Source organism: Aristolochia californica, unplaced genomic scaffold (genome assembly GCF_029961685.1).
Source record: "Aristolochia californica isolate CCGP_79_NKW_82.1479 unplaced genomic scaffold, dmAriCali1.0.hap1 SCAF_10, whole genome shotgun sequence".
NCBI classification, from domain to species: domain Eukaryota; kingdom Viridiplantae; phylum Streptophyta; class Magnoliopsida; order Piperales; family Aristolochiaceae; genus Aristolochia; species Aristolochia californica.
Genome location: NW_027181771.1, coordinates 31,301,876 through 31,329,071, shown reverse-complemented (window position 1 = coordinate 31,329,071; position 27,196 = coordinate 31,301,876). Strand labels below are relative to the sequence as shown.

The 27,196-nt window shown below is 37.6% G+C and overlaps 4 protein-coding genes across 5 annotated transcripts in view; 2 read left to right on the top strand and 2 right to left on the bottom strand.

Annotated features, from left to right (window-relative positions):
- Positions 1-837: 837 nt before the first annotated feature.
- On the top strand, positions 838-3,693 carry LOC137942714 (uncharacterized). The gene is made up of 4 exons (XM_068788449.1): positions 838-1,182; positions 1,274-1,354; positions 1,433-1,490; positions 3,294-3,693. The coding sequence occupies exons 1-4, from the start codon at positions 986-988 to the stop codon at positions 3,339-3,341; spliced, it is 384 nt and encodes a 127-aa protein (XP_068644550.1). The 5' UTR covers positions 838-985; the 3' UTR covers positions 3,342-3,693.
- Positions 3,694-3,786: 93 nt separating this feature from the next.
- Positions 3,787-5,065, bottom strand: LOC137936141 (1-aminocyclopropane-1-carboxylate oxidase homolog). Its single transcript, XM_068780701.1, has 2 exons — positions 4,314-5,065; positions 3,787-4,068 (listed from the first exon to the last, which is right to left on the bottom strand). The coding sequence occupies exons 1-2, from the start codon at positions 5,058-5,060 to the stop codon at positions 3,787-3,789; spliced, it is 1,029 nt and encodes a 342-aa protein (XP_068636802.1). The 5' UTR covers positions 5,061-5,065.
- A 5,485-nt stretch (positions 5,066-10,550) lies between these two features.
- On the top strand, positions 10,551-14,967 carry LOC137942438 (selT-like protein). Its single transcript, XM_068788077.1, has 4 exons — positions 10,551-10,974; positions 11,068-11,144; positions 14,102-14,420; positions 14,575-14,967. The coding sequence occupies exons 1-4, from the start codon at positions 10,813-10,815 to the stop codon at positions 14,683-14,685; spliced, it is 669 nt and encodes a 222-aa protein (XP_068644178.1). The 5' UTR covers positions 10,551-10,812; the 3' UTR covers positions 14,686-14,967.
- Positions 14,968-17,190: 2,223 nt separating this feature from the next.
- LOC137942437 (lethal(2) giant larvae protein homolog SRO77) overlaps positions 17,191-27,196 on the bottom strand; it is a 36,144-nt gene continuing 26,138 nt past the window's right edge. For both annotated transcript variants that reach the window (XM_068788074.1, XM_068788075.1), the window contains 16 exons: positions 24,311-24,646; positions 24,019-24,225; positions 23,828-23,926; positions 23,653-23,725; positions 23,063-23,190; positions 22,666-22,963; positions 21,885-22,096; positions 21,674-21,798; positions 20,979-21,096; positions 19,693-19,748; positions 19,507-19,600; positions 19,222-19,402; positions 18,455-18,520; positions 18,274-18,377; positions 18,136-18,198; positions 17,191-17,627 (listed from right to left, as the gene is read on the bottom strand). In XM_068788074.1, coding sequence (XP_068644175.1) covers positions 17,520-17,627; positions 18,136-18,198; positions 18,274-18,377; positions 18,455-18,520; positions 19,222-19,402; positions 19,507-19,600; positions 19,693-19,748; positions 20,979-21,096; positions 21,674-21,798; positions 21,885-22,096; positions 22,666-22,963; positions 23,063-23,190; positions 23,653-23,725; positions 23,828-23,926; positions 24,019-24,225; positions 24,311-24,646 — 2,268 coding nt within the window. In that variant the 3' untranslated portion in view covers positions 17,191-17,519. The remainder of the gene's footprint in view (positions 17,628-18,135; positions 18,199-18,273; positions 18,378-18,454; positions 18,521-19,221; positions 19,403-19,506; positions 19,601-19,692; positions 19,749-20,978; positions 21,097-21,673; positions 21,799-21,884; positions 22,097-22,665; positions 22,964-23,062; positions 23,191-23,652; positions 23,726-23,827; positions 23,927-24,018; positions 24,226-24,310; positions 24,647-27,196) is intronic.

The following is a 27,196-nucleotide window of genomic DNA, read 5'->3' as shown; positions in this document are numbered from 1 at the left end:
AACTACTAGGCATGAGTCTAACCCAAGACATATGAAAGATTTAAAAACAAAAACTCTAATGTGTTTAACTTTTTGGAAGATCGATGGACTGAGATTATAGACCCCCCAAAGATGATTTCAAACTATGAAATGCTTTGGAAAATGGTTGTGGTCACGACGTCAAGCTTCTCTAGTATGAAATGAGACAAAAAAATTAAAAATAAAGTTATAACATTCTAAAATAGAATCGTTAGGTTTTAAAAGGGATATTTTGTGCTATTGTAGAATCCATCAAAACCTTGAGTTACTAATTACAATGGTAGATTACTTACTAAGTTTTGGTAAGTGAGCTTGGCCAAAACGATGCGATAAATCTACCACTTTCGTATTTCTAATCAACAACATTAAAATGTTGCACTAATATTCGAGTGTCAAGCTTTTTATTTTCAGCATTCAAATGCCAAAGCCGCATTCCAATGTTGGCCTTTTGGATTCAATACTTGGATTTTCTTTCAGACTTTGAATGTTCTTTTCTCCATTCGAAAATTGGTGGAAAGAGGATCTTGAGATTATCATCCTTCCAACAAGTTAGATAGTATATAGACGGGTTTACTGATTGTGTTGATCACTTAGAAGTCTAAATTTAAGAAATACAAGTTGCTATGTGCCACAGTGAAGAAAATGTCATGGACCACATGACATGGGTAATCCAGCTACCCCCGGCTCAACAAATTTCTACATTCGGGTTCAAACGACTAGGGTGACCAATATGATCAGCAACCAAGTGACCTTGTCCCACAATATTCAATGTAGGCATGATCACCTAGACTTTCAGGGTCTTTTGGGCTGAGACTTCATCTGCGTTCACCGTCGGCAGAACCGATTTCACACACCATCGGGGGCTCTCTTATTTGACGAATTTTTGCACCCTTAAGTCTGCTCTAGAGTGTATGTGGCCGTGTACTTCAGTCTGCATAGTCCTTGCTCTCTTCAGAGTTTGAGAGGGATGGCAGGTCAAGCAGCGAAATCGGCATCAAAAGTGATCGGAGGGTATCAATACCCGTGGCGAGAGAAGCTCGCCAAATGCAAAGATGAACTCGCTAAGGGTGTCTGGGGATACTGGAAGCTGGGTGCCTGGACGCCGCTCAGTATCAGCGGTCGTAGACGCGCTCGACTCCGTAAAGAAGTCTTACTTGCGGGAGAGTACGTTTTCATTACCTCTGCGATTTTCTTCCAATTGGGGATATTTTTTATGGTTTCCCCCCTTTTCTGATCTTTCTAATCTTTAATTCAGAGATTGGCCGTACGATCCGCCGAGGGGCGAGATGAGGAACAAGAGGAAGGGACATAAGTGCGATAGAATTGCAGCAGAAAAGTGAGTTTTATTTTTTTATTTTTTGCGGTTGTGAGGTCCTTGCATTGTCTTTACTGTTTTTCTCCTTGTTCACTTCAGGAGGGCAAATACTGCTGAGTTGATGAAGAAAATGCCGGACATGCTACTGGATTACAAGGTCAGTGTCCATCACTCGTTATAATTAAACTTTTCACTTCTCCGTTTAAAGTTAATAGCTTTTGAATTGAAAAATAGTATTATCTATGTCAATTTAGTTAAGTCTGTTGTTTGCCTTCTTCGGCGTTGCCTTTGTTGTTTTCTCATACTAATAACATAACTACCAGCATGATTTTGGGTTTTGGCTGCCATCTTATTTCATAAAACTATTTTTTACAGGCAGAGAGACCTTTTTGGTTTGTGATTTTCCTTGTTTTTGACACATTCAAATGCTTGATTTTTACATAGACAACCTTATACAAGGAACGTGTTTCAAAATTTATTGTTCATACAAACTAAAAAATAACAAGAGCGAGAACAATGAAGTACAAATTTATAGGTTTTACATGCACACCATTCTCTTAGTAGGAACCCTTTCCCCCCCTCTGTTACTCAAAATAGATGGAAGTCATTTTCTTTTCCTGTTGTATTTGTCTTTGATGTGTTTGTGTGTAGTAGTAATGGTACTAATAATAAAGATAAATACCATTGAAATAATAAGAAGAAGAGTGAAGGTAAACTATAACTACTGTGACTACCTTTTAAGAGTAGCAAAGATGATCATCCAGTGAGCAAATAATTAGAAAATGAAGGGAGGAATGAAAATTCAAATTCCTTTTCCAATGAGCAAAAATTTAAGACATTGGAAGTGGGACCTTTTGCATTTGGTGTCAACCCCTCTAGGAACAAATGTACGAAATTTATTCTCTATTTGAGGGCACCCAAATTCTCATCACAGGCTTAAAAATATCTGTCTTCAATCTTTCCCATTGTCAAATTTTGTCTCTACAAAACTATAGCATTTGTGTGACTACCTCACCACCTAAGACTAAGTAAGCATTCAGGCACTGTTCACAAACCTGCAAAACCACCAAAAGACTGTGGACTTTTGTTGGCATCCTGTGTGGTTGTTAGATAAATAATGATAGTATGAGAGGTAATGGAGGGCCTGGGTCTTAGAAGGTAAAGAATAAACAGGCATTTTAGAAAATAACTTTCTGTAATCTGAAGAACAGAAACTAGGAAGAATTGATCTTTTTTTTCCTAACAAAGAAATAGTGGGTCACAAGCTTGACTTCCTCCTTGGTGCGGTGAAAACACCAATTTCTACCCATCTATAACCTGAATGGCAGACAAAAATAACATGATCTCTATAATATCTTCCATCCTGTGATATGCTGCAATATTGTTAAATGAAAGAATAGCTTGGACAATGCTAATCTATGCCCTTGCTACACTTTTTTCGAACTAGTGTTGGCTTGAAGTTCTTAAACTTCTCATGACCATGATTGCCTATTTGCTTGTGTCATGGACATGATCGCTTATTTACTCGAGTCATCGGTTCTTAGAATAAATATTCTTCAAACTCTCTTATATTTTTTTTATAGTGAAAACTGTCTGATTATAGGGATCAGCATCATCTAACTCCCTCCAGAGAAGGCATACTCTGTCATTTCCCTTGTTTTACTCTGTTTCAATATATTTTATCTGTAATTCTTCAAATTGACAACTACATCTTCTGCAAAAGGTTTTATAACTTCAATAAAGCAAAAGAATGTATCTTATCTTCAACTCCACATGAATTGCACGTGTTCTATTTATCTTTTCCATCAATAAAATGCAAGTATCTTTGTGTAATTTCAGAATGATCAGACTGATTTTTGACAATTATTGGGAATTTTAAAAATTTTATTACATATATAAATCAAACAAACTAACAGTTTTCTTCCTTTGTTTTTTTGGTGCGTTATTTGTACTTTCTCAGAAGCGGCGGTGGGAGAAGAAGATGAAAGCTGAGGAGGCCAAGGACTAACTCTACCACATGAAAAAGTTATTAGTGCTTTTAATTCTTTGTTCTGAAGATATTTTATAGGCAGAAATGTAGGATGCAAAAACCAGTTGAGGAGATTCAGAATAGGCTATCGTTTTTTTTTTTTTTTTTGCTTTCTTTTTTGTTTTGAAATTGTTGCCTTTTTGTTCCTTCTCTACCTCAGCTGCTTCAAACAGACCTGCTAAATGAGGTCCTCGAAAGAGCTGGACAGCTCTCTTTTAATGTGAGTACCCAGGTGAGAATGGTACTAGGGTTTGCGTTGGAAACAAAAGGGTTTCTCGTTTCACCTCGAATACTATGAAAAGGAACAAAAGAAAAACTGTTTAATTGCTGATGATATGATCCCTTCCTCCATCAAGTAGCCTGTATCAAGCTTAAATAAAAGAAGAAAAATAGCTTCACATGACTGGAATGCAGCTTTCTGGTTTCAAATGCGATATCTGTCAAGCGTATCCTTAAGAGGGAGTCGCTCGTGGTATACTCTCCAAGCGTAGTCCTCGAAGGAGAATGTAGCAAATTTGTCGTCCTCGCTCGCCTCCTCGTCTCTGTTCTCGACTTTCTTATCAGCCGCCAATGGTAGAGGAGAAACGACGCTCTCTAGTGGGAGACTCAGCAGCAACGTTACCGATATTGAAGATGACTCCGATTCTTCCCCATGATTTACCAGAGGTCTTCCTCTGACTTTTTTTAGCTTCCCGTTGCTCCAAACCTGCAACCCAACACCCAAAATTGCGCTACTGATTGGCTTAATGTCACCAGTAATGTTTACTTTATTCATATTTTGATGTTGTTTATCCTGTAAACAGGTCTTGATTGCAGAACTCAAGAGATCTAAAAAACATTAATTCAAACTTTTTCTGATGAACAAATTAATTCCCCAAGATCAGATTTTCATCCGACTATCGTCGTCAGAAATATTGTTAACAATACTAATTAATGCAGGAAAAGCCTTACCTGAGCTACGTCTCCAATGGTAACAAGGATGGAAGCTGCCTCCGGATCGACGGAAACCCAAGCGGAGTCGCCCAACAACGAAACCTTGTGTTTCCTCATCTGATACTGCAGCGCAACGACGTACGGATACAACCTCCCGGAGTAGTGAGGAGTGATACCATCTCCGCCGCACTTGGAAACCCACAACAGTCTGCGAGCCTTAGATTTTTCCTTAAAGGGGTTCTCGAAGCCCGCAGCCTCCGATAGCGCCTCCACCACTTCAAACCCGACTCCCTCGAGAGCAACCGCGAATTCACCCAGCGACGTCAACGAGGAGGTATCAGGGGCAGTCGGGTCGAAGCAGAAGGACTCCCCGTACTCGTCTTCCTCGTCGTCGTAGCCATGGGGCCAGGAAAGGTTGTGGCTGGTGTCACGACGAAGGAAGAGAGACTGGGCTTCGAGTTCGGCTGCGTCGGCAAGTTGCGAAGGGACATGGTGGTCGGTAAGTTGGAAGAAGCCCAGTTGGGAGACGAGGTTGTCGTGAAGAGAAGGGTTCTCTTTGAGGGATATGACGGGTAAGGTGGCGGCTGTATTGAGCTGAGAGGGGCGACGGCGCGTGGGGAGAGAGAGAGTAGGCGGCAGGCGGAGGAAGAGACAGGAAAGGGCGTCGGGAGTAGCCGAGAGTTGATGGGATTGGTTTGACGGAGTCGGCGGCGGCGCTGGGGTAGTCGTGGGGAGGAGCTGGTGGCTGTGGGCTGAGAATGCCATGAATATAGTCGGTGGAGAGGTGCAGACGTGAAGAAGCCGGATAATAATCGAAGAAACGAAACAGATTGTCAAAGGAACAAAGAAGTCGGCCTACAATGCTTTGTTGAAGCACTTATAATTAAATTATGTTATCAATCTGCCAGTGCAATAAGGTGGCAAACGTGTATCCAAACGTCGATGATGTTCGAGCAAATTTCAGTAATATGGCTACATTATCGATTTATAAAGAGAAAAAGTTCAAAACATCATAATCTCGCCGAAGATCAAGGTGTTGGGAATGCAATTTCTGTATTAAAAAACTGGGCAGGTTTTCGGTGCTTTCAGGCTCTTTCTTTCAGATTAGTGGAGCCTGAAGGGTACAGAGCCAACCAGAGGAATCGTCCCACATATCTATAAATCTGCCTTGACCATGCTTTAATTTATTACCAGTACAGTATTCTAATTAATAATTGCAGGTCCCCTGTGAATTAGTTTATCTACTGTTACCATCAGATGTGCAGACAAGAAAGGAATAAATAAAATGTCTGCCAAAGACAAGCATTTAGACAAGCAAGTGTAATGGAGACCGAGAATGCCGAGGTATGTCGCAAGTTGTTAATGGAGACTCACAACCGCCTTTTACCTGCGTATACGGAGCTCCAGAGACTAATGAAAGGTTACTTGTGACGATTAGACAAGCAAGTGTATGAATAGAAAGGAGCTTTGATGTAACTCCTATGAAAAGGAGGCTGGCTTTTGAATTCTTATCGTTGAACAATAGCTAAATGTTTCTCACTTTCTTATCCAGTCTATCCATCTGATGCAGACGATCATCAGCTGAGCAAATTGGAGTCCAAAGCAAGACAAGAAATCTATGTTTTTCTAACAACAAAATATATGTAAATAAATTTAAGCTTTCCATAACTAGCCTAATCCATTAACCAAATAAAATGATAGGCATGAAAGATTGACAAAAAACACAGAGCCACTGAAAATCTGAAGTATTTACCTCCAAGTGAAATATTGCACACGACCTTTTAAAACAGTCCAAATAGAGTCTCCTGTAGTGTTGCTTAACTTCTTCCATAGAAATCAATCTTCTATTGGATTGACTTTTGAGTCAATTCCATTCAAGCCCAAACCATTATCACTGCAACAAAATTCAAGAGGTATAAGAAGCTCAAGTCACCTACATTTGAGCGATCGAGCGTTATAGGCGTTTATCTTTGTTGAAAAACTAGTATAAGGGTATTTAGGTTATTTCATCTTATCCCCATTCTCATATCTTGAGGTAATCATGTTCCCTATGTTAAATTATGTCTATAGTTCAAGTTTCATGTATGTAAGACACGTAGAATGGGAGATATAAGAAGATTAAGGTTTCACTTAAAGTGAGAGTCATTATTGTAATTTTATGAAATCCACTTGTATAAATAGGATGAGGGTTTTTAGAGCTTTTTCCTCCAAATTCTCTCTCTCTCTCTCTCTTTATTTTTATTCATGGTATCAGAGTAGTAGATCATTTTTGGGAAGACCTTTTTGTCAATCTTTATCATCCTTTGAAGTCGAGGTTTACATAAAAGAAGGATCTCCTTTAAGTTTTTGGGCTACTAGTTGGTAAAAATTCAATTTTTCCTTCTTTTTTCTCTGTCATAACCCTAGGGTTACTGATTCGACAATTCCTAGGATAATTCATTATGATTTAAACTATCCAAAAAGGTTTTTTTTGCTTGTCGTGGGAGGGCGCCAACTCCCTCTTTTGCTTGTGCCGACATCATCCATATCATATGCTAATGTCAACCCTAATTGTTGACTATTTGGGTTATTTGATATGGATTTTGAAGTCTATGCTATAATTTGTGAGTTTTGAAGTGAGCACATCATAGTAACTGCCCTAACCCTAATTCTATGTGGTGGGGTCCACCTAGGCTAGTATTATAAAAAATTTGGAAGGTACAATTGATAAAATTTGTATTCTTATACAAGTATTATGGCTGATTTTGGTGAAGTGTATACCCCATCTAAAAACGTTTTAGGTTCTTATGGGAAGGACATTACAACTATTACAACCAAAAAATTGAAGGGTGATAATTATCTAAATTGGGCCAAATCAATTAGGAAGTATTTAAAAGGTAGAAAAAAATTGAAATTTATTAGGGATGGACCTCCCATTCCTCCTTATGATGATTAAAAAACAGAAGACAACTAAGTTATAACTTGGATTGTCAACAATATAAATTATTCTCTTCAAAACCAGATGACGAATTTTGAGACTACCAAAGTTATGTGGTTATCTCTAGAAGTTTTATATGCTCAGGGGAGCAAGTTTTCAAGGGCATATCATATACTAATTTCTTTGGGTTGAAAAGAGGAAACAGGACAGTGACAAAGCACTACAATTCATTTCTAGGTATTTGGCAAGTATTAATGTTTATCATCTATATACTACGGATGAACAAAAACTCAGGAAACAACAAAATCAGCTTTTAGTGGCAAAATTCCTTGATGATTTGGGTGTTGAATTTGATGGAATTAAGGTGCATGTCTTTGCCTCGCATGAAATATCTAACATCTATACTACCTTTAATAGCGTAATGAGAGTTGAAAAGACAATTGTGCCGAAGACATGAAAAGATGCAAAAATAGGTGAAGGCAAAGCTCTTACTACATCAGCTACTACATTTGATTCCACTGATTCATCCAAGGACACACATGGATTGGTAGAGGTAGAGACAACTCATGTTGAGGATGAGGTTGTGGGGATGGCAAATCTGAAAGAAAGTGTATTCATTGTGAACGCACTAATCATTATTCTGATAAATATTGGATAAATTTTGGAAAGCTTGCATGGACAAATTCTACTAGATATGATGGTACTGCACCTGTACTTGATGTTACAACATCTATCACACCAGGAGCCATAGATGAAATGTAACAACTAATTCAACAACAATAACAAATTGCTCGACGTATCACACAACTCTCCATTACTTCTCCCTTTGCATCCTTAGCTCATACTTCTCCTCCCAATTGTATGTCTGCATTTAGTGTGTGTCATTCTCCGTCTTGGGTCCTTGATTCAGGAGCTACTAAACACATGTCAGGTATGTCTTCGTTATTTTCTGACTTGACTTAAAGGAGTCCCTGCTCATTAATCATGTTAATCTTGCTAATGGGTCAGTTTCACTAGTACAAGGAGAGGAAAATGTTACTCATGTTTTTTTTCCTATCACCTCAGTCTGCATTACTTATTCCCAAATTTCCTTTAAATTTATTGTTTGTCAATCAAATTATAAAGTCTATGAATTGTTCTTTAACTTTTTATCTTACTCACTGTGTTTTTTAGAATATTGTGATGAGGAAGATGATCGGTTCCACTCATGAGAGAGGAAGATTCTATTATTTGGACAACTACATACTAGATAATATGCTACATGAGCGACACAACCGATTCACCTCTATAATGGCATCTCAAACTAGGTCATCCATCACATGCAAAGCTGATTCAAGTATTTCCAAAATTTCCTTTCAACATTTCTTTCCAATGAGAGTCAAGTCTACTGACCAAGCATCACAAGAGTTCCTTTCCAGTTTCATCTCATCAGACAAGCAAATTATTTGAGTTTGTTCACTCAGATGTCTGGGGTCTTAGTCTTGTGACTAGTAAGTTTGGTCTTATTTTATTCGGTGGTCATTTTAGTAGATGTACTTGGATTTATCTCCTTTGAGAAAATTTTGAAGCTTTTGATCTATTCCAACTTTTTTATAATGAAATAAAGAATCGGTTTGTAGCCACAATCAATGTGTTGCTTACAAACAATGGTCTTGAGTTTATAAATTGGAAGTTTAACTCCTTTTGTCAATCTCAACAGACTATTCATCAAATATCTTGTTTGTTCTCTTTACAAAAAAAATGGAGTTGTTGAACATAAAAATGGTCACTTACTTGGAATGGCTCAAACTATGATGATGCATATGAATGTTCCTAGTTCATATTGGGACAATGATATACTTATTGCATGGTTTTTGACAAATAGAATGTCGACATCACTTCTTGAGGTAAAATTCCTATTCATATCGTATTACCAACTATACCCCTTTTTCCTATACCACCCTGTGTATTTGGCTGCATCTGGCTTACTCATGCTTTCAAATCATCCAGAAATAAATTCTCCTCATGCTATCAAGTATATCTTTTAGGATACTCTCAAACACAAAAATGTTACAAATATTTGTGTCTATCTATGAGAAAAATATTTGTATCTACAAATCTTACATTTGTTTAGGATGTATCAATCTTTGAATCTCTTAGGTCTCTGAGACAGTTCCTCTTGTTCCGTCAGTTTCTAGTCCTATCATTCATATTCCAGTTGATGAATGTATTTAGACTACACATGTTGTCCCTATTGAGAAACCACCTTAGGTATATTGGCACAAACATGCACCATCTCATCCTGCTCCAGATCTCTCTCTCATATAGGGCCATGACTTTGCATTGTCCCCGATCCTAAGGTAAGTGACCTACACATTCTTATTGCTCTTCGCAAGGGTGTTAGGAAAGGTATTCACCATCCTCTATCTCATTTTGTCTCTTTTGAATCCATTATCTCATAGATATCGTAAGTTTGTTTTGTTTACATCCACATGCACTATTCCTTCTTCAGTGTCTGATGATCTCTTGTTTCCTCATTGGAAAAAAGTTATGGATGTTGAGATGAAAACATTGGTTGATAGATGGACTTGGGAGTTATGCGAAGTGTGTGCCTAAAAAAGGACACACCCTTTTTCTTTTAATTAGGGTTTTAAGTATTTTTTATACAAAAGACAAAAACCACTCAAAACATAAACTTACATATACTAAAACACACCTCTTTTAAGTACTTTTTATACAAAAGACAAAAACCACTCAAAACATAAACTTACATATACTAAAACACACCTCTAAAATGAATGAAAATTGAACCATAGGCATATAAAGACATTGTTTACCTAATAGACATCATATAAGATAAAAACATGATATATAAAATGACCAAAATACCCCTAAATTGATATTTTAACGAAACCCTATGACTATAACTCTCTATCCGCATCTATGAAAGTGTCCTTCATTTGCTAGAATAATCTTCTATATCATGAAGAATGTGATGACAAACTTGAAGAAATTTTTATTCAACTAGGTACATAGTAAGCTGCTTAGTGAAATAACTATTTAGCACCTTATATTTAATAAATGTATGAAAGAAAGTCTAAAACATATCAATTAACAAACAAAAGGAGAAGCATAGCATAATTTTAGTATAAGCAGATGATGGTTACCAGCAATGTCAGGGCTCAACCAGTCCATTTGGTTGTAACCTTTCTCAAAGGGAACCTTTGACCTCTCCACAGGCTTTTTTGTTGTCGCCTTCTGTCCCTGTATGGACCAATACACAGGTATGATAATAATTTTATTTCTAGTATATATTAGTTTCAATAACTAAAGGTCCCTATGCGACGGAGGCTGCTGTGGTACAGGTAGGCTCGTGGGCTGGTTTGGTCCGGCAAACCCAAACTCTTGCTCAAACTCCAAACCTCATTCTGTCGTTCAGATTCTTAGAAATTAGGGTTTATTGGGCTCGATTGCTATCCGTGAGGATCACCTAAAAGAAGAGAAATTGTCGGTCTCGGTAACGCTCTCGCTTAAATCCTCTCAAAAGAAACCCCGCAGAGCCTAGTAATTTCTGATTCAGAAATCAGTATTTCTCCCCGTTGGTCGTCTCCCTCTACAACCATGGATCGCGTCCAATTGCTTCTGGTAGGGTTACCTCTCTTTCTGTTCTGTTCAGATGTTATCAATCTCTTCTCTCCCCCGCCTTCCAAGCCAACCCATCACCGCCATCAACAACACATCCCGCCACCTATTATTAAAGAGACACCGGACTTTCCTACGCAGGTATATTTTGATACCACAGTTCTCGGATTACGTCTTTCGACCTCTCTTTGCCAAACCCCTTTTTAATTAAATTTCTATCCGTGCATTACGCAGACTCAACAGACCTTCGGCGGTGGAGTTGGTTTTGGGACTACAATTAACCTTAGTTTCTGCTCCTCTTGTTCTTACAGGTTTTTCTTTCTTTATCTTGCTTATTTGGTTCTTTGTGGAAAAATGGTGATTGACTTTTTTCTGTTTTCCAGTTCATCGAGATGGAATTTTAATTATCACCAATATGATGCAAGTATGGATGAATCTGAGTTCAGTTGTCACGTGAAATTCAGATTGTTTACCCTAAGGGTCTTAATGTTATCTGCTGTAAAACATTGCATTCTATGGAAATTCGTAGTACCAACGTCTTTAGGTTCGGTTATAAGTGAGACCCCAAATTTTGGCTCTCGGAGTAACCATCCATGTGGTTTGAACATGCAAAGTTTGTTGCTTTGTTCCTGAGGATAGCAGGAGATCAGATTTGCTTGAATGGGACCCATTTAAAGGGAGAAATGGGTCCCCATGGTCCTCTCTATATGAATTAAAAGTGACCAAACCCTGTGTTAATACATATGTACCAGTAGATCTGAACCCCAACTAAAGAGAGCAGTTGGGCAGGTTTCACAAGGAACCTGTCCTGCCGCCTACTATGAGGCCCTTTTTGCTAAGTAATTCTTTTTAAAAATACTGCTTGCTGACTGATACATATGGACTGAACGATGATACTGCTAAGATGGCATCAAAAACCTGCAGCTTGTGGCTTACTTGATAAGGGAAACAGAACACGTCCATTACTAGTTGACCCACGGGGGTGCACAAGTTTGGGGTGGGGACAGGTTTTGCCATCCATAATTCCTACCCCATGGGGTTTTATATTATATTTTTTTATTTTTTATATTATACACCTTTAAATCTTTCAAATTGGATGTTTTATCTATATGACGCAAAGTAGGGACAAGATTGAAGATTGAACTTGTTGTAGGATGGGGAGGGGGTTGAGAGGCATAATAAGGTTGAAAAACCAAATCTGTTGGGAGGCGAGGCATGGATAGGGTTATGGGTGAGCTACAGAATGAAACATGAAATATATATATATATATATATATATTATATGTACCAGTGTTTTTTTATGTAACATTCAAAAAAAAAAAAAATTCTTTTGATGTGTTGTTATATAATTTTGTGTTTGCAGTGTTCTTAGATCTATTGAATGAACCTCATGTGCCTATCAGTTGTTGTATTGACGGATCTGAATCCGAATCCAATATGTTGAATAATATCCAAATTTCAGATTTTTCAATCCTATTTGAATATGCTGATCAGAAATAGAAAATATCAGATCTGAAATCGAAATACAACCGGATCTGGTAAATATCAGGATCCAAAAAGGGAAAACCTATTCCCTCCCCCCCCCCCCCCCCCCCCCCCCCCCCCCCCCCCCCCCCCCCCCCCTCCGAGGCCAACACTCCTCCATTTCACTTCATTTCCCCCTTCTATCCTTTCTCTTGCTCTTGGTCTCACCTCCCTTGCCATCATCCATCGTGCAAATGAGTAACCCTAATGTCTAGTTGCCATTGCTGACTTCCCCCTGACCTCCCTCTCATCTCACTTTCCTCTCCCCTTAACGAAACCCTAGCATCACGGCATCACATCGATGATCTGATTTGGCAATTCCCCCTCTCTCAAACTCCATATCAATTTCTACAAGAGACACAACTCACAAGTACATCCTGATGTCAAACAAGCCCCTTTCTTGAGAAAACACGCAGGTTTGGTGGGTTGAAGTCACAATTGCGTGTGGTTCCATTATATGACAAAGAGATTACAGAATCTACTGTTGTGGTTAATAATGTGATGGAAGAATCTCAAGAAAGTAAAAAAGGTGGCGATCTGTCCCTAATCCGTAAACAATTTGTGCAGATCGAAAACCAGCAGTCTAGTTTATTAGATCTTCTTCAGGTATGCCCATAGAAATGCAACATCATTTAATTTTTTTGGCTCTAGAAATTTCTTTTATAACCTGTAGAAAAGAAACAATTTGCTGCATGATTAGGCTTGGCTTTGCTTTTCATTACCAAGATTTTGAATCAGAAGACATAGTGAACAAAGATGTGTGTCTTGGTGACTGAGTCCTCTTTTTTTATTTTTAAGATTTTGAATTCATTTAAATGATTATGCTTCATGTGACTTGGGTTTCTTGCCTGCCCACTTGCTCATTCCATTTTGAAGCTCTCCAATTGATATCATCGCAAAGCTAAGTTGTTACAACAGCTTAGTTTTTGGTTTTTGTTCTGTTTTTTTATGAATTTTCGTTTTTTGCACATGTCCCACTTTTTTCTTGTTTTACTATTTGTTTAATTTTTTAGATTTTTTTTATTTTTTTTTTATTTTTTATAACAGGAATTCAGATCCAGATACCATTCAAATGGATCGGATTCAGATTATCCAAAGTCGGATAGTTTCCCGGATATTCGGATATTGGATATCTGGATATCCAATATCAGATCGGATCCAGACTGAATCCGATCCGTTTTCATCCCTATTTTAGTAGATGATTTATTGTGCTGTTGGTCTGGTGGAGGTAAATCTGTCAGTAATTATTATGTAGATTGACTCCCCTTCCACCCCTTTTTGTTTAGTCTACCAAGCTCTGCCAATAGTCTGACTCTTTCAAGTTTGCTATTCCTCTGTGGGTCACAGACTTGATATACCTAGCACGGATTTAGGGTGGAGTGAAACTCCAAAAACAGATCTCAACCAGTTAAACGTCTTTCTTGAATTTTAAGCCAGATGTTATCGTTTACTGAATTAATACCAGTTAAATTACCAGATACATTTGGGGCAGATAAGTCTTTGAAGTTCATCCTTTCTAATCACCTTTTAAGCTCAGTTATGGTTGGTATTGTTTTGTCATATTGTTGGTTACTTTACTTTTACCGTAATTAATTATTTTACTTTGTATCTTCTTTTATGACAACTGACAGATTGTCTGCATTAGGTTAAGCTGTATAGGATTCTAAAGTAAGAAGAGTTATGTGTGTTTTAGATAAAGAATGATATTTTCATTGTTACAGATATTAAGCTTGTTTTTTGCCAGGGGAACTGCTGTAACAATGAAAAAAATGCTGGAAACTTCTTTTCCTGGGATTGATGTTATTCTTTCCAATCACCCACCAACTCTTCCAAAACGTCTTCTCGGCAAAGCAATCCCTGTTGTTCAAGTGGGAGTTATGGCAATTATAGTTGCTGGTGAGCAGATTTTTCCAAGATTAGGATTTATGACTCCACCTGCTTGGTACTTTTCTCTGCGATCAAACAGATTTGGCGCTATTGCAAGCACTTGGCTTTTTGGCAACGTTGTGCAAAACTTTCTCCAGAGTTCTGGTGCTTTTGAAGTTTACCACAATGGTGAATTGGTAAGCAATCCATGTAGCATTCTAAATCTCTCTATGTACATATTTTATAGTAGTGCCTATGCACTTTTTTTTCTTTTTTATGCTGCAACCACAGACCTGATGATGAGAAAGCCATTGATTTTCATTCAGTTATTGTCCTCCATTTATTGTGCAGGTTTTCTCCAAACTGAAGGAACACAGGTTCCCCAGTGAATTCGAGTTGAGAGATATCATTAGCAGGAGAATTGGCAATTCAAGAGTAGTGGATGGCCTGGGAGGTTTCTAGTCATAGAGGCGATGGGCCTGTAGCCTGCAGTTTGGTCTGGAGAAGTTCACTCTGAAGTGAAGGGGCCTAAAGCATGAACTTGTATCGAGATGCAAAGCAAAGAAATCAAACTTAATTAACTAGGCAGTTCGGAACTCTTGTATCTCAAAAATTATTTGGGCTTGGTTGATACTAACGAAAACTTTTGTGTTGTATAGTTACCATTCCAAGAATTTTTTTTGGCATCCCACTGGTTTATTTGATATGGGTACTTCCTTCAAGATAATCTGACTGATTTTTAGGTGGTCAATTATGCAAATATGGGTTGAGAACTAGTATGCCTCAAAAGGGGAGAAGGCTACGTATGCGTAAATGGTCTGCCCATCAAATAAGGCCTTCCACTGCCCCACCTCTGCTCATATGTGAAAAGATTGACCCAGGAAAATTCTTCTTTTCAAAGGATCCACTAATTGGAACCTTGAGGCCTGAAATCAAAACTAGAAGCCTAAGGGGACAAAACTGTTTTGTGCCTTTTTAAAACAGCATGCAGAATGTTTGGCAGTTGCTGTTTTTTTCAGAAGACTTAGGGACGGTTTGTTGCGTCTTTTAACTTATAAGCAGGTAAGATGGCATATAAAAGAGGATATGAAAGGTTTAGTGTTTACCAAAGACTAGAGAAACACAATTGTGTTGATTATCTGAATAGCTGAACAAATCGTTTTAGCTGAAGGTCATCTTGTTTCATTGTTTTGACATAATTAGTAATATACTCCCCCCTGTAAGCATAGAAATTTGATTACCAAAATAACCTTGATTGATGCCTTTTATCATCGATATCAATCAATAATCCAAATCGAAGGAACTTGATCATTAGTTGACCGATGGTTAAAGTCGAAGCTCCCAAAAGTCAAAGCATAGAGCATTAGTGTTAACAAATAAGTGAAGCATGGCGTTAACAAAAGCTCTATCTGACATAACATGGTTTACATCATCTAACACATAACAAAAAACTTAGTCTTGCCACATGTCATGATCTCAAGGAATGAAAACTTGGCTCCACCATATGTCGCAATCTCGTGGAATAAAAGACTTTGCTCTGCCATATGTCACATCTTAAGGAAAAAAACTCTGATCGTGCTACGTGTCTCAATCTCATGGAATGAAGATTTGGTGAAAAAAAATTATTAAATGAGAGAAAGGTAGGGTGATTGAACCACCCTCAGCTCTAAAAAAGTAATGAGCTCCTTGGCCATTTGGGGCAGCTGAACAAATGGCTAAATAAGAATCAGAGAGATAAATAAGGACGAAAAAGAAATCCTAAGAGGTCAGATTGCTACATTACTATTACCCACCAAATTTTTGGTTTGGAGTTACAAGCAGATCGTTCATGTCGTCATTCTGTTGTAACTCAAATCCATCACACGTAAGTGTAAGACCAAAATTCCCATCTAAACGATGGAAGATTACTTAAGCATCAAAACTAAGGTGGCCCAAACTTGTCATGGAGATTGAATCAGAGGGTCATTGGATTTAGGACCTAAAAGTACTTGTGATTTTCTTTGGTATTATCGTGTTGTAAACAATCACCTTGCATACTTCGTGGGACAATCTCTACCTCTCATCTCTTTCCCCATAAAGAAAATCAACTTCAACGTCAAGACATCTCGAGGCACAAAAAAAAGTGATGATCTCAAAGTGGCAAGTTCAAATCTAAGCCGGTCAAATCCAAGGAAAACAAATCTAGTTGTCATTTGCCTAAACCCGCGAGGAGGTAGTCAAACACACAATCCATCATAGAGCCATTAGAGCGAAATAAGTTCCTTCAAGCACTGCAGTAACAACTCATCCGGGTCCAGTCACTCGATTAATGAAAAAGAAATTGCAAGTCACGTCCTTCTACAATAGTTGTAAATGAAGAACTTCGCTTCAAAACTCAACAAATCTGCAACAAATCTGTATTATCCTTCAAGCCTCATGGTGTTGGCAATTTAATAAAACAATACGAAGAATTTTGCAATAGTTCTCTCACGAAAAGAAAACTCATTGGAATTGACTCCTCCGAGAAGTAGTGTATCCCATCATGATCGAACAAACAAAGACTTTAAAAGAGTGGTAGAGCTACAACAACTGATAAAGGAATTAGTCCAAAATCAAGTTATTGACTGCAAACCCCAGAGGATCTTCCCCTACAAAAAATCCTCCTCAACACACTCAGCTTCAAAGATACATTTTCCACTCCAATAACAAGTAAACAAATTCTTCAACTTACAAAAAGAAACACCTATTGACGGACTCTCTCAATGTAATCCTCAAAAATATTGTTCAAGATCAATTAATGCATGAAACAACACGCAACATCTCAAACCTATGTAAGATGAAAGTTGAACCCTCTTAAGCCCAAGAGGTTCAAATTTGAACATTCCCCCAAATCTGAACGGCTAGTTTTTCTTTTCCTTTTTAACCTTTCATAGAGAAACTTGTAGAACAAGATTTTTCCTGGAAATGAATATCTACTAAATGAAATGAAAGCGCCACACATGAAAGTTATCAGTTTCTATTTCTCAATTATGTTCAGTATGATCTGTACAAGGATGATCTTAAATAGTAAGTGACGAATAAAATATACAACACTGATGGAATGTCCGGTTCAAGGATCAACAGTCACCACTTCAGTTTACAAGCATCCAGCAGTACCCGTCAATACGAAATTTCTGACGGAACTTGCTAAACCTTTGCTCTATATCCAGTGCAACAGAAATTCAGTTCATCCCGCCTATAGCTTCTCAAATTGCAAATATTCTGGCAGGTCGAATATCTTGAAATACGCAGGCACTCGTAACAGCATATAAAGCTCGTTAAATTTGCCACCACTTCCGTGCTTCCATTGTCTTAACAAGTTCACTTGCCATCGATGCGAAGCTCTCTGCCCCACTTTCCAGCTCTTCGGTTCGTCTACTAATCCTCTGACATAGGAAAAAAAAAAGATTTATTTAAAGAGACTCAAGAAAGTCAAATGGTACAACCGTATGGAGGAGTTCTTACGTTGTTCTAGCAAAGTATCAGGATTTATGGAGAAAAAGAGCTTTAGATAGAAAAAACATGTATCAGGAGGCAATCCTATCTAAATAGGAGAAATCTGGTAACGAAGCACATTTAGACGACTTTAGCATAGCCTGAGGGAGCACACCAAAAGCCTAATCACATCTTGTAGTGGATATAAGGTAAATTCCAACTAATCAGAAGTAAACAGCAGTTATGGATTCCTGATTGCAGCTGTTTAAGGTTTGCACAAGTCATACAAAAAACTAAGCTAGGACTAAGTCCACTCATCTAGCAAGGTAGTCCCACAGAATTTTTCAGCATACCAACTCATCATAAAGTAAATACCAACAAATCGGCTGGCTATATGAGTATTAGATAGTGGACATTTCCTCATCTTTTGTCCTCATGTCCATATTTACAAAATCCTACCTCAAGCTTTTCCTGCCGCTGTGCTAGCTTGTGTCTTGCATCTGCTGCTATCCCAGAGACATCCTGGAACGCATACCAGTAAAGTCAGAAATTAGAAAGTTTTGAAAGGTTGCATCAATTCCTCAAAGGAGTACTTACCTCAGTCTTTCTATATTGAGCTCTTATCTCTTGAGCTGTTCTTAGTCTTGGCTTTACATTGCCACTTGCTCCATGGAACAATTGTTGTCTTTCTGTTTCCTCATCTGTCATAAAGCAAGCATACATAAGTTGATGTAGTTAAAGTGCACAGAAAGAAGAAGAAAAGTGCACAGTAGTATACCTCTTGTCTCATGTTTCCTTCTCTGAGATGTAGATACCACCGGTGGATCATCAATCTCAATGTCATCTATAAGTGATATTCACATATTGAAATGAAAATCTCAGAAAGATGCACTATTCTCAGATCAGACACATGTTGAATTATGGTAATTAGCGAAAGGTTATTCCAGTAAGTTTGGATAATTCATCAGAAAAGTGACCTTTTCCATTTTTTTTTAAATAACCTTTTCTATTTATTTGAAGCTTAGTATCGAATACGGGTGACCATATCAATAATGTGCACTAGATTCTCATTAATCGATATGTATAGAGTATCATGCTGTATCTTTGTGACTCAAACTAAAAATTATTAAAATTCAATATATCACGTAGTGTACTATATTGGCACGTACAATATCCAAGATGTAACAGATTATTCGCGAGACATATCGCAATACACCCAAGTATGCAATACCTATCATAGAATATCTAGATCATAAAATAGGATTCCTAAAGAAAAAGAAGAATTATCCTATTCCATTTAAAAGGCCAACAGACTAAATTAATCCTAAGGGCTATCTGTTGCTCGAATAGGATAAAATCAAAGTGGTCAAATAAGATTTTTACCTAGAAGAATAATAGTCTTTCTAGAATGAGAGTAGAGACTGAGTAAGAATTATAGGTAAGTTTGTATCATTTCCAACTTATGGGTAGTTCAGTTTTTTTAAAGTATTTGATGCTTCCGACTGTTTAATTAACCTTAGTCAGCTAATAAGAAAGCCCACAAACCTATGCTAAGATTTCCAAAGTGTGGATCAACTGCAACAGTAGAAGCTAGATCTGGGAGACCAGCCCTTGAAAATGTGCTCTCCAGTTGCTGTACCATAGATTCTGTATTATCCCCAGTAAGATCCACCCTTCCTCCTCTAAATCCCTTAATGATACCCCCAAGAATGCCTGGACCCACGGTCTGCATAGACGGAGGTTAAATACAGAACAGAAACTGCTGGCTTAAAACAAATATAATAAATAAATGAAAATATAAATAAAATTGCTTCTAAAAGAAAAAAATACCTGTTTTTTCTTCTGAGCTGATGACAAACTAAATGCAGCTTCCGCAGCAGCAGCAAGAACACTATCATGAAGGCATGGTAATGAATCTGGGATCCTATGAACAAAGAACAGACCGCTAGAATCTACATTGCAAAGTTGAAATGTAGTAGACTAATTAAATAGTAGCTTAACACAAGAAGATTAAACCTGAAGTCATTTTCAGAAGCCAAAAGAGAAACGAAGGCCAGTTCAGATCCATTTACCTGCAAATTGCTCAAAATTAAATCAGGAAAAAGCTCAAACAATCAATGAAAGTTTTTGCAACTTCAAGATAAATCTTCAGGTTATTGACCATATCTGGAAAAATATAATTAACTAGTGCCAAAGTTCGGTCTAGGTCTATCCAGTAACTGACTGAAATTAGAAAGCCTTTTCCCAAACAACCGTAGGATTTTTCAAAATTTTAACTTTTATGAGATTATTGTTCTCTCTCTCATGTCAGGCCTAAAAAACAGATGATGGGCCTAAGATGTGGGTAACATAAGCAGGGAACAAACTTAGACAAGGAGTCAAGTTGACCCCATAGAATAAACATGCTACTTTGATATTGTTGGGCTAAGCCAGGTTCCATTCCAAAATGACTACCACTTAGGAGGTCTATTGCTCAACCTTATAACCCAATCATATTTTTTAACATTTCTCAAGATGATACTTTTCCCACTCAACACTCCCTCTCACATCCAAGCTTACACATAACAGGCCTAAGATATCAACACAAACTCCCAATGGAGTATACAACATACAAACTCCACCCAATAAAACACATAACACACAAATAACCTGGGAGCACAAACTAGGTCTTGGTTCACACACACATCCTGCTCTGATACCATTATTAGGTTGTATCTGATTCTATCCAAAAATAACTAGTCACTTCCGAAGCTTATTGCTCAACCTTATAACTCAATCACATTTCTTAACTTTTCTTAATATGAGACTTTTTCCCACTCAACAGATACCAAGTAAAAGTAGGTCCCACAATGACTAACCAAAGTTTAACAGCCTTTTTCATAGCTAATTTTTCAGACTTGACCTATATAGGATTATTCTCAATAATAACTAAGATGGTGCACTTTGGAAAATGTATTTGGAAACAAAAAAAGGTTTAGTGGGAAGAAACAACGCAAAATGTTTTCCTCTTTTTTCATCTAAAGGATATAGATGACAGCATACCATGAAAGCGGGAGGAATATCACAAGCAACCTAATTACCTATGCAGCCATACATAAAACATTTCAAATTCATATTGGGCCATTGTTTCTATTGATAAAGAATAAAATCACGGTATTGTCATTAGTTTCCCACATCAATTCCCATTAAATAGCTTGGTGGATGAGTTTGTTTTTTTCTTCACAGTATGTATACAGTTTCATATGCAAGCAAAATGATATAAGGTAGAGCTAGAAAGAACATGAGCAGGAAAGAATATTAACCAAAGCAATCTGCCCATTGTTCAAGGAAGCCATTGTTCTGGTCATGTTTGTCTTGAAGCTCCATCTCAGCAGCGACATTAAGGATGTTTCACCCACCACTTCCAAGTCTGGCAAAGACCTGTCCAAGTTGGACCAACAGAAACGTGCATAATCACATCCTTAAGAAGCATATTGTAATCAGATGATAATTGAATATGAAACTTTGCAATTGGCATGTAATGAATAGCCATTAGCTAACATATATATATATATATATATATATATATATATATAGAGAGAGAGAGAGAGAGAGAGAGAGAGAGAGAGGGAAAAAAAGGTACAAGAAAACTGCAGCAGAGGACCATTGTTCCAATGATCTGCTACTTCAATGTGAGACGTCTTTTGAAAGTCCACAATAAGATACACAGCCACACATGAAAACACAGGCCCATGTTTTTATATTATACAGGAGAATACTCTTTTTTGCTTTTTGACATTTAGTTCTAACTTAACTGAAGGAAGAGATAGAAACCCGAGGGTTGGAATTCTTTTTCAACCTTCGAGTGTGCATAGTAATATACTAGAGAGATGGAGACTTTTAAATCTTTTTTGTTCTTCCAATATGATCATGATGCATAAATTCTTGGTCAAAAGCCAGTAAATAGGAGCTTTATATACTAAATAATAATAAAATATTTCAAGCAATTAGAGTTTACCTTATTTCTAGAGTCCCAGACTGATAGAGTATGGCAACTCCGTGCTTCTCTTCCTTTGTCTTGAAAATCGTTGACCAACAACATGCTTTCTCTAGATTAACTTTATGAAGTACCCTTTGGTCACCCTTAAATGTAAACAAAATTGCTCTAAATTAATAAAGAGAGAAGATGCCACTAGCAAATTTGAATGAGGAATAAAAATAAAGCACACCTTTATGACAGATTGTAAAGTGTACAAACAAAGTGTCTCCTCACAGCATAGAAATAGAAGTGGTTCTGGTAAAGTCTCCACCTGCAGCTGTACTTCTGCTTCCTGCAAAGCACTTTTATTTAGAAGAATTTTTTGGGGAGGCTTGGATTGACAGTCATTTTCTTCTTGCTGATCATTCTCATATGTCTCCTCAGAGATTGCGCTGTTATTACCTAAGATCGTAAAAGGCCACGAAAGGAGGAATAACATATGATCAGAATGAGACTTCTCAAAAGATTAAGCATATAAATACATTGAGTTGAATTGCTGGCATCACAATATGGTGTGACTAAGATTGATCACCATGAAGCATTGATCTTAAAGGTTCCATGTAACCATGTACGGATTGCCAAAGAGGAAAGTCCTAACACGATGAATAGCATTAACTGTCCACAACGTGATAAAAATGATAAACGAAAACGAGATACTGCCTGTGAAAGCATGTAGATACTTAGGTTCATTAGCCTTCTGTATGCTCAATAACTTAAATGAAGGAAGCAATTTGCAATATGACCTCTGGAGCATATTAGGTAAAAGAGGAACTTGCTTCTTGACCAGGTAACATCCAAAATATATTTCTTTAAGGTCCTTAGTTGAAATCACTGTTTTCTGCGAGTGGGCTTTTCAGTTTTTGGGTTGGGATTTTCCAGTTCCATGAGTCCAAGGTTCCCAGAGAAATATGATGTGGCCCATTGTAAAAATCTTCCTTCATGATAAACAAAAATGAGAGAATTTCACTTGCCTATAACATACATGGAAATCGCCAAGGACCCTGATTTGAATCGTGAAGATTGTGAACTCAGCATGTCACCAGTTACTATGTCAATAACTACAATATGTGCATCCTTGGTCAAAATAAATAGAACTCCTTCCTGTAATCCATCTGGACTTCTAGTGTCTTCTGCAATTGGATTGCTTGCTATCAAGTTGCTAATATGTGTATACCCACAGGGAACAACAGAAATGATTGGCGTGTTCAAACTATAAATGCAATCTTTCCGAAACAAAACTGAAGAGTTTTCTAAATCAATCACCGCAACCTGTAATAAAAAATCATGGAATAAGGATAAGTTCATTAATAATCTAAGAGAAACTTTAATCACTAAGCAAAAGACCTGAAGGAAAAAAAAAGATAATACCTGGCCACATTCAAATCCCACAGCAAGTTTAGAGCCTGAGTTTGCAAATTGAAGGACTTTGACGGCAGAAGTTTGCATTAAAATGGCTGTTGTGCATGAAAAACCCTTTTCCTGATGGATGACTTGAACTGCAAAATACCATCACCCAAATGACAGGGTCTAAGAACATGGAAGGTAGAAAGAAGAAATGAATAGCTTGAAAGTTAATCATGTATTAATGTATGACAGTTCCATGCTCAAGGTCTAACAACGTCCTCTATATATTTGCCATTTATTGTAACTTATATTTTTGGAACCAATTATTCATTGCAAAACCATTGCTTCCGTCCACGGAATTTGACAAGAGCCAAGAACTAGTGAATAAAACAGATGCTGGACAGTCCTGATTCGACATGTTAGGTGACAACAATTTTGTTAAAGTGAGAAAGTTCATTAAAGAAAGAATGTACAATGATACAACAGGAGGGTATGAAGCTGCCCTGAAAAAAAAAAAAAAAAAAAAAAAAATTGGCCTGCATCTAAAGGGAATGAATATCTGACATGTTGGGCAACAACAGTTATTGAAGGAATAAAATATAAATTAAATTCACCTTCACGTTGAGCATCAGTCAGGAAGTGGAAATTCATCTCACCAGGATTACTGCATGGCTTATAAACACGGACCTAAACAAATCAACATGGATACAGGTGAAAATTGGAACAAAGGACATGCTATGAAGTAGATCATAAGATGAAAAAAGAGAAAAATAAACAAGTATTCCTGACCAGACCAAGTTCATTGCCAATAGCTAAGCTCATAGAAGTAGAACAGAAGTCCACTGCTGACACAGGAGCACTCACACCAGCCACTTTGATACTGGGTACCTAAATCACAAAACATACTTTAGTTGATACGAATCGGCTATAACAAATTGAAAGATGGATATATAGTAAAGTTTCAATGATGAAGCTCCAACCTCCCCATCTAGAACAAGCATAAGTGTCAGGACTGGACTTGTGGCATTCCATATCCTAGTCGAGCCATTCTGATAACCTGCTATGTATAACCTTTCGATCCCACTGCCTTTAGCAGATGACAATTCACATGGTACACCACCAGTTAAAAGCCAATTTGTATTCATGGAAAGTGACAGGGGTCCAGCAGACTTTGTAGCAGATGCCATCTACACAATGAAAAGAGCAAGAAATTTTGAAGTCTTTTGCTTTTTACATTTTTACTTTTCTTCTCTTTTGTTGTCTGGAACTTACCTCCACAAGAAGCTTCAAGTCTGCACCTGGTGATAAAATGCTGAGCTTAGACACAGTCATATGTGGCTCAAGAGTGGGTACTACAACAGGAAATTGCTCTGCATGCAAAGATGTTTTCTCCCGTTGGGAGGTCAACATAGAGGACAAGCTATCACCACTATATACATGCACTTGACCAGGGTTTGTCAACACAAAGAGAGCAGCAGGAGGACTTTTCTCAGGTGGGCCTGAATTTGGTATCAAAATCATGTCCGCAAAAGATCCATTCAGTGTGAGATCGACACGGGCCATACATCTTAAGGTTTCTATGCCAGAAGACCAATCAACACTCAAAACCTGTAATAATGAGGCAAGAAAGGAACCAATCACATTATTATATGATAGAAACTAATATAAAAAGCCAAAGAACTAAATATCATGTAAGGAGCAAAACAGCCAAAGAACTAAATATCATCTAAGAAGAGCATAACAGCCAAAGAACTAAGTATCATGTAAGGAGGGCAAAAGAGCCAAAGAATTAAATATCATGTAAGGAGAGCATAACACATTGCATTTGATCGTCTGCCACAGTAAAGAACGTGCCTTTTTTGAGGAAATTTTCTCAAGGATGGAAAAAGAATGAAAGAATGATAAGAGGAAAGATTTTAGTAAGGAGTTTTATGATAAAAATCAAGAAAACAGAGAGATTTGGAGTTAGAAGAGGAGAAGAAGTAAAGAGGGAAGAGGAGTTTGAGAGAAGCAGCAGAGGAGGCTGAGTTGTTAATGACTGAAATCGAGACTCACCTTCTTATAATCACTTAAACTGAAAAAAATTGAAAGGCCTAAAATGCCCCTCAAGTACAACAATCCATATCTCTCTCTATACAACTCAGATTTTCACACAAATTGAAACATAGGCATATAGCATGAAAGGCTATATAATATATTATGACACTTATCAGGTATAAGGAAATGACCAAAATAACCCTGCCTATGTAATTTAACATTCCCCCCTCAAGCTAGATAGTAGATGTCGAAAAGTCTCAGCTTGTCACAAAATCCTAAGTGTGTATTCCTTCCAAGAGGTTTCGTGGACACATCTCCAAACTACTCTGAAAACTTCACATACAAAGTAACCACTTTTCTTTGCAAGATTGGCTTCTTTAATAAAATAACAGTCAACTTCTATGTATTTTGTTCTTTCATGAAACACATGATTCTTGCTATGAAAATTGTAGCTTGATTATCAAACTTCATAGTCATAGGTTCTGGAACAGAAACACCAAACTCAACCAGAACCGACTTGACCCACATGAGCTCACTAAATGTGAGCGGTATTGCTCAGCATGCAGCCTCTTCACTAGATCTGGTTACCACAACTTACTTTTCGCTCTTCCAACTCACTAGGTTACCTCCTACAAAACAATAGTAACCAATAGTTGACCTCCTATCCATTTTTCACCCAACATAGTCTGCATTAGAGTAACCCAATATATCTATTATATCATTCCGAGTATACAGGAGGCTTTTTCCAGGACCTCCCTTCAAATATTATAAGATTCGATGAGTTGCTTGTAAATGGACCAACCTCAGATTCTCCATAAACTGGATCACTGCACTCACTGCAAATGATATATCAGGTCTAATTACAGTTGCATAGATCAACTTTCCAACTAACTGTCTACATTGGGTCTTATCCTTAACAAAGGGACTATCTGAATCATGGAGACTAGCATTCACCTCCATAAGGGTGTCCACAGGTTTAACACCTAATATACCATATTCATTCAAATTGTATCACCACACTACTAAAGTTTTCAAACCAAGTTCTTGGATTTTGTTTCAGCCCATAGGTAGCTTTCTTCAACCTACACACTTTAGCAGTTGATATCTAGGAGTTTGCTCCATATAGACTTCTTCCTTCAAATCTCCATATAAAAAGGCATTCTTCACTTCCAACTAAAACAACGGTCACCCTTGATTCACTGCCACATAAACCAATATTTGAACTGAAGTAAGTCTAGCAAGCAATGAGAATGTCTCAAAGACATTTGCAACAAATGTATGTGTATTTCGTCTTCCCATATACCACTCAATAGTCCCATAAGCCTTATACTTGATAGTATAGATCCAAAGGCATCCAACAACAGTTGCTCTAGAAGGAGGATCGCATAGGCTCCAAGTACCCCTAGATACCAATACATTCATTTCCTCATTTATAGTCATTTCCTCATTTATAGTCCGTTTCCCCTCAAGTGAAGTCATAGCATCTTGCACTGAACAAGGAACACAAGAAGAGGATAATGACATAGAAAAGGATTTGTAGGAGTGAGACCAGAAATCAAAACAGACATAGCGAGAAATCGAATGAGAAGTGAATGATCGTTTACCTTTTCAGAGACTGATAGGAAGATCTAACTCAAAGGTAGTAGGACCTGCAGGCAAAGAGGAAGATGGTTGGCCATGAGAAGGGAACTCACGAGTTGGACAATCTGTTGATGTTGGTGGACGAAATATATAGCGAGAGCATCTGCTATATGCCTGAAGTGGTAAAGAATGACCTACAAGAGGGGCATCCATAATAGAAATAGGAATTGGGTTATCCATATAAGGCACTGAAGGAAATTCTGTGGTAGAAGCAAAATATGGAGTGGACTAAAAAAAGTGACATCAGAAGAGATTTTTCCTGTTAACTGGATCATAGTACTCACATCCCTTCTAAGTACGGGAATACACACATTTTACAGCACGAAGAGACAATTCTGTTGTACAGACGATGGCATCCGTTTTATAAAAAAACAAGATGTCAACACTTCATCTCCCCAATATGATTTAGGAACGTTCATATGAAATAATAAAATACGGGTTAATTCAAGATGATATCGATTTAGGGATCGTCTCCATGAC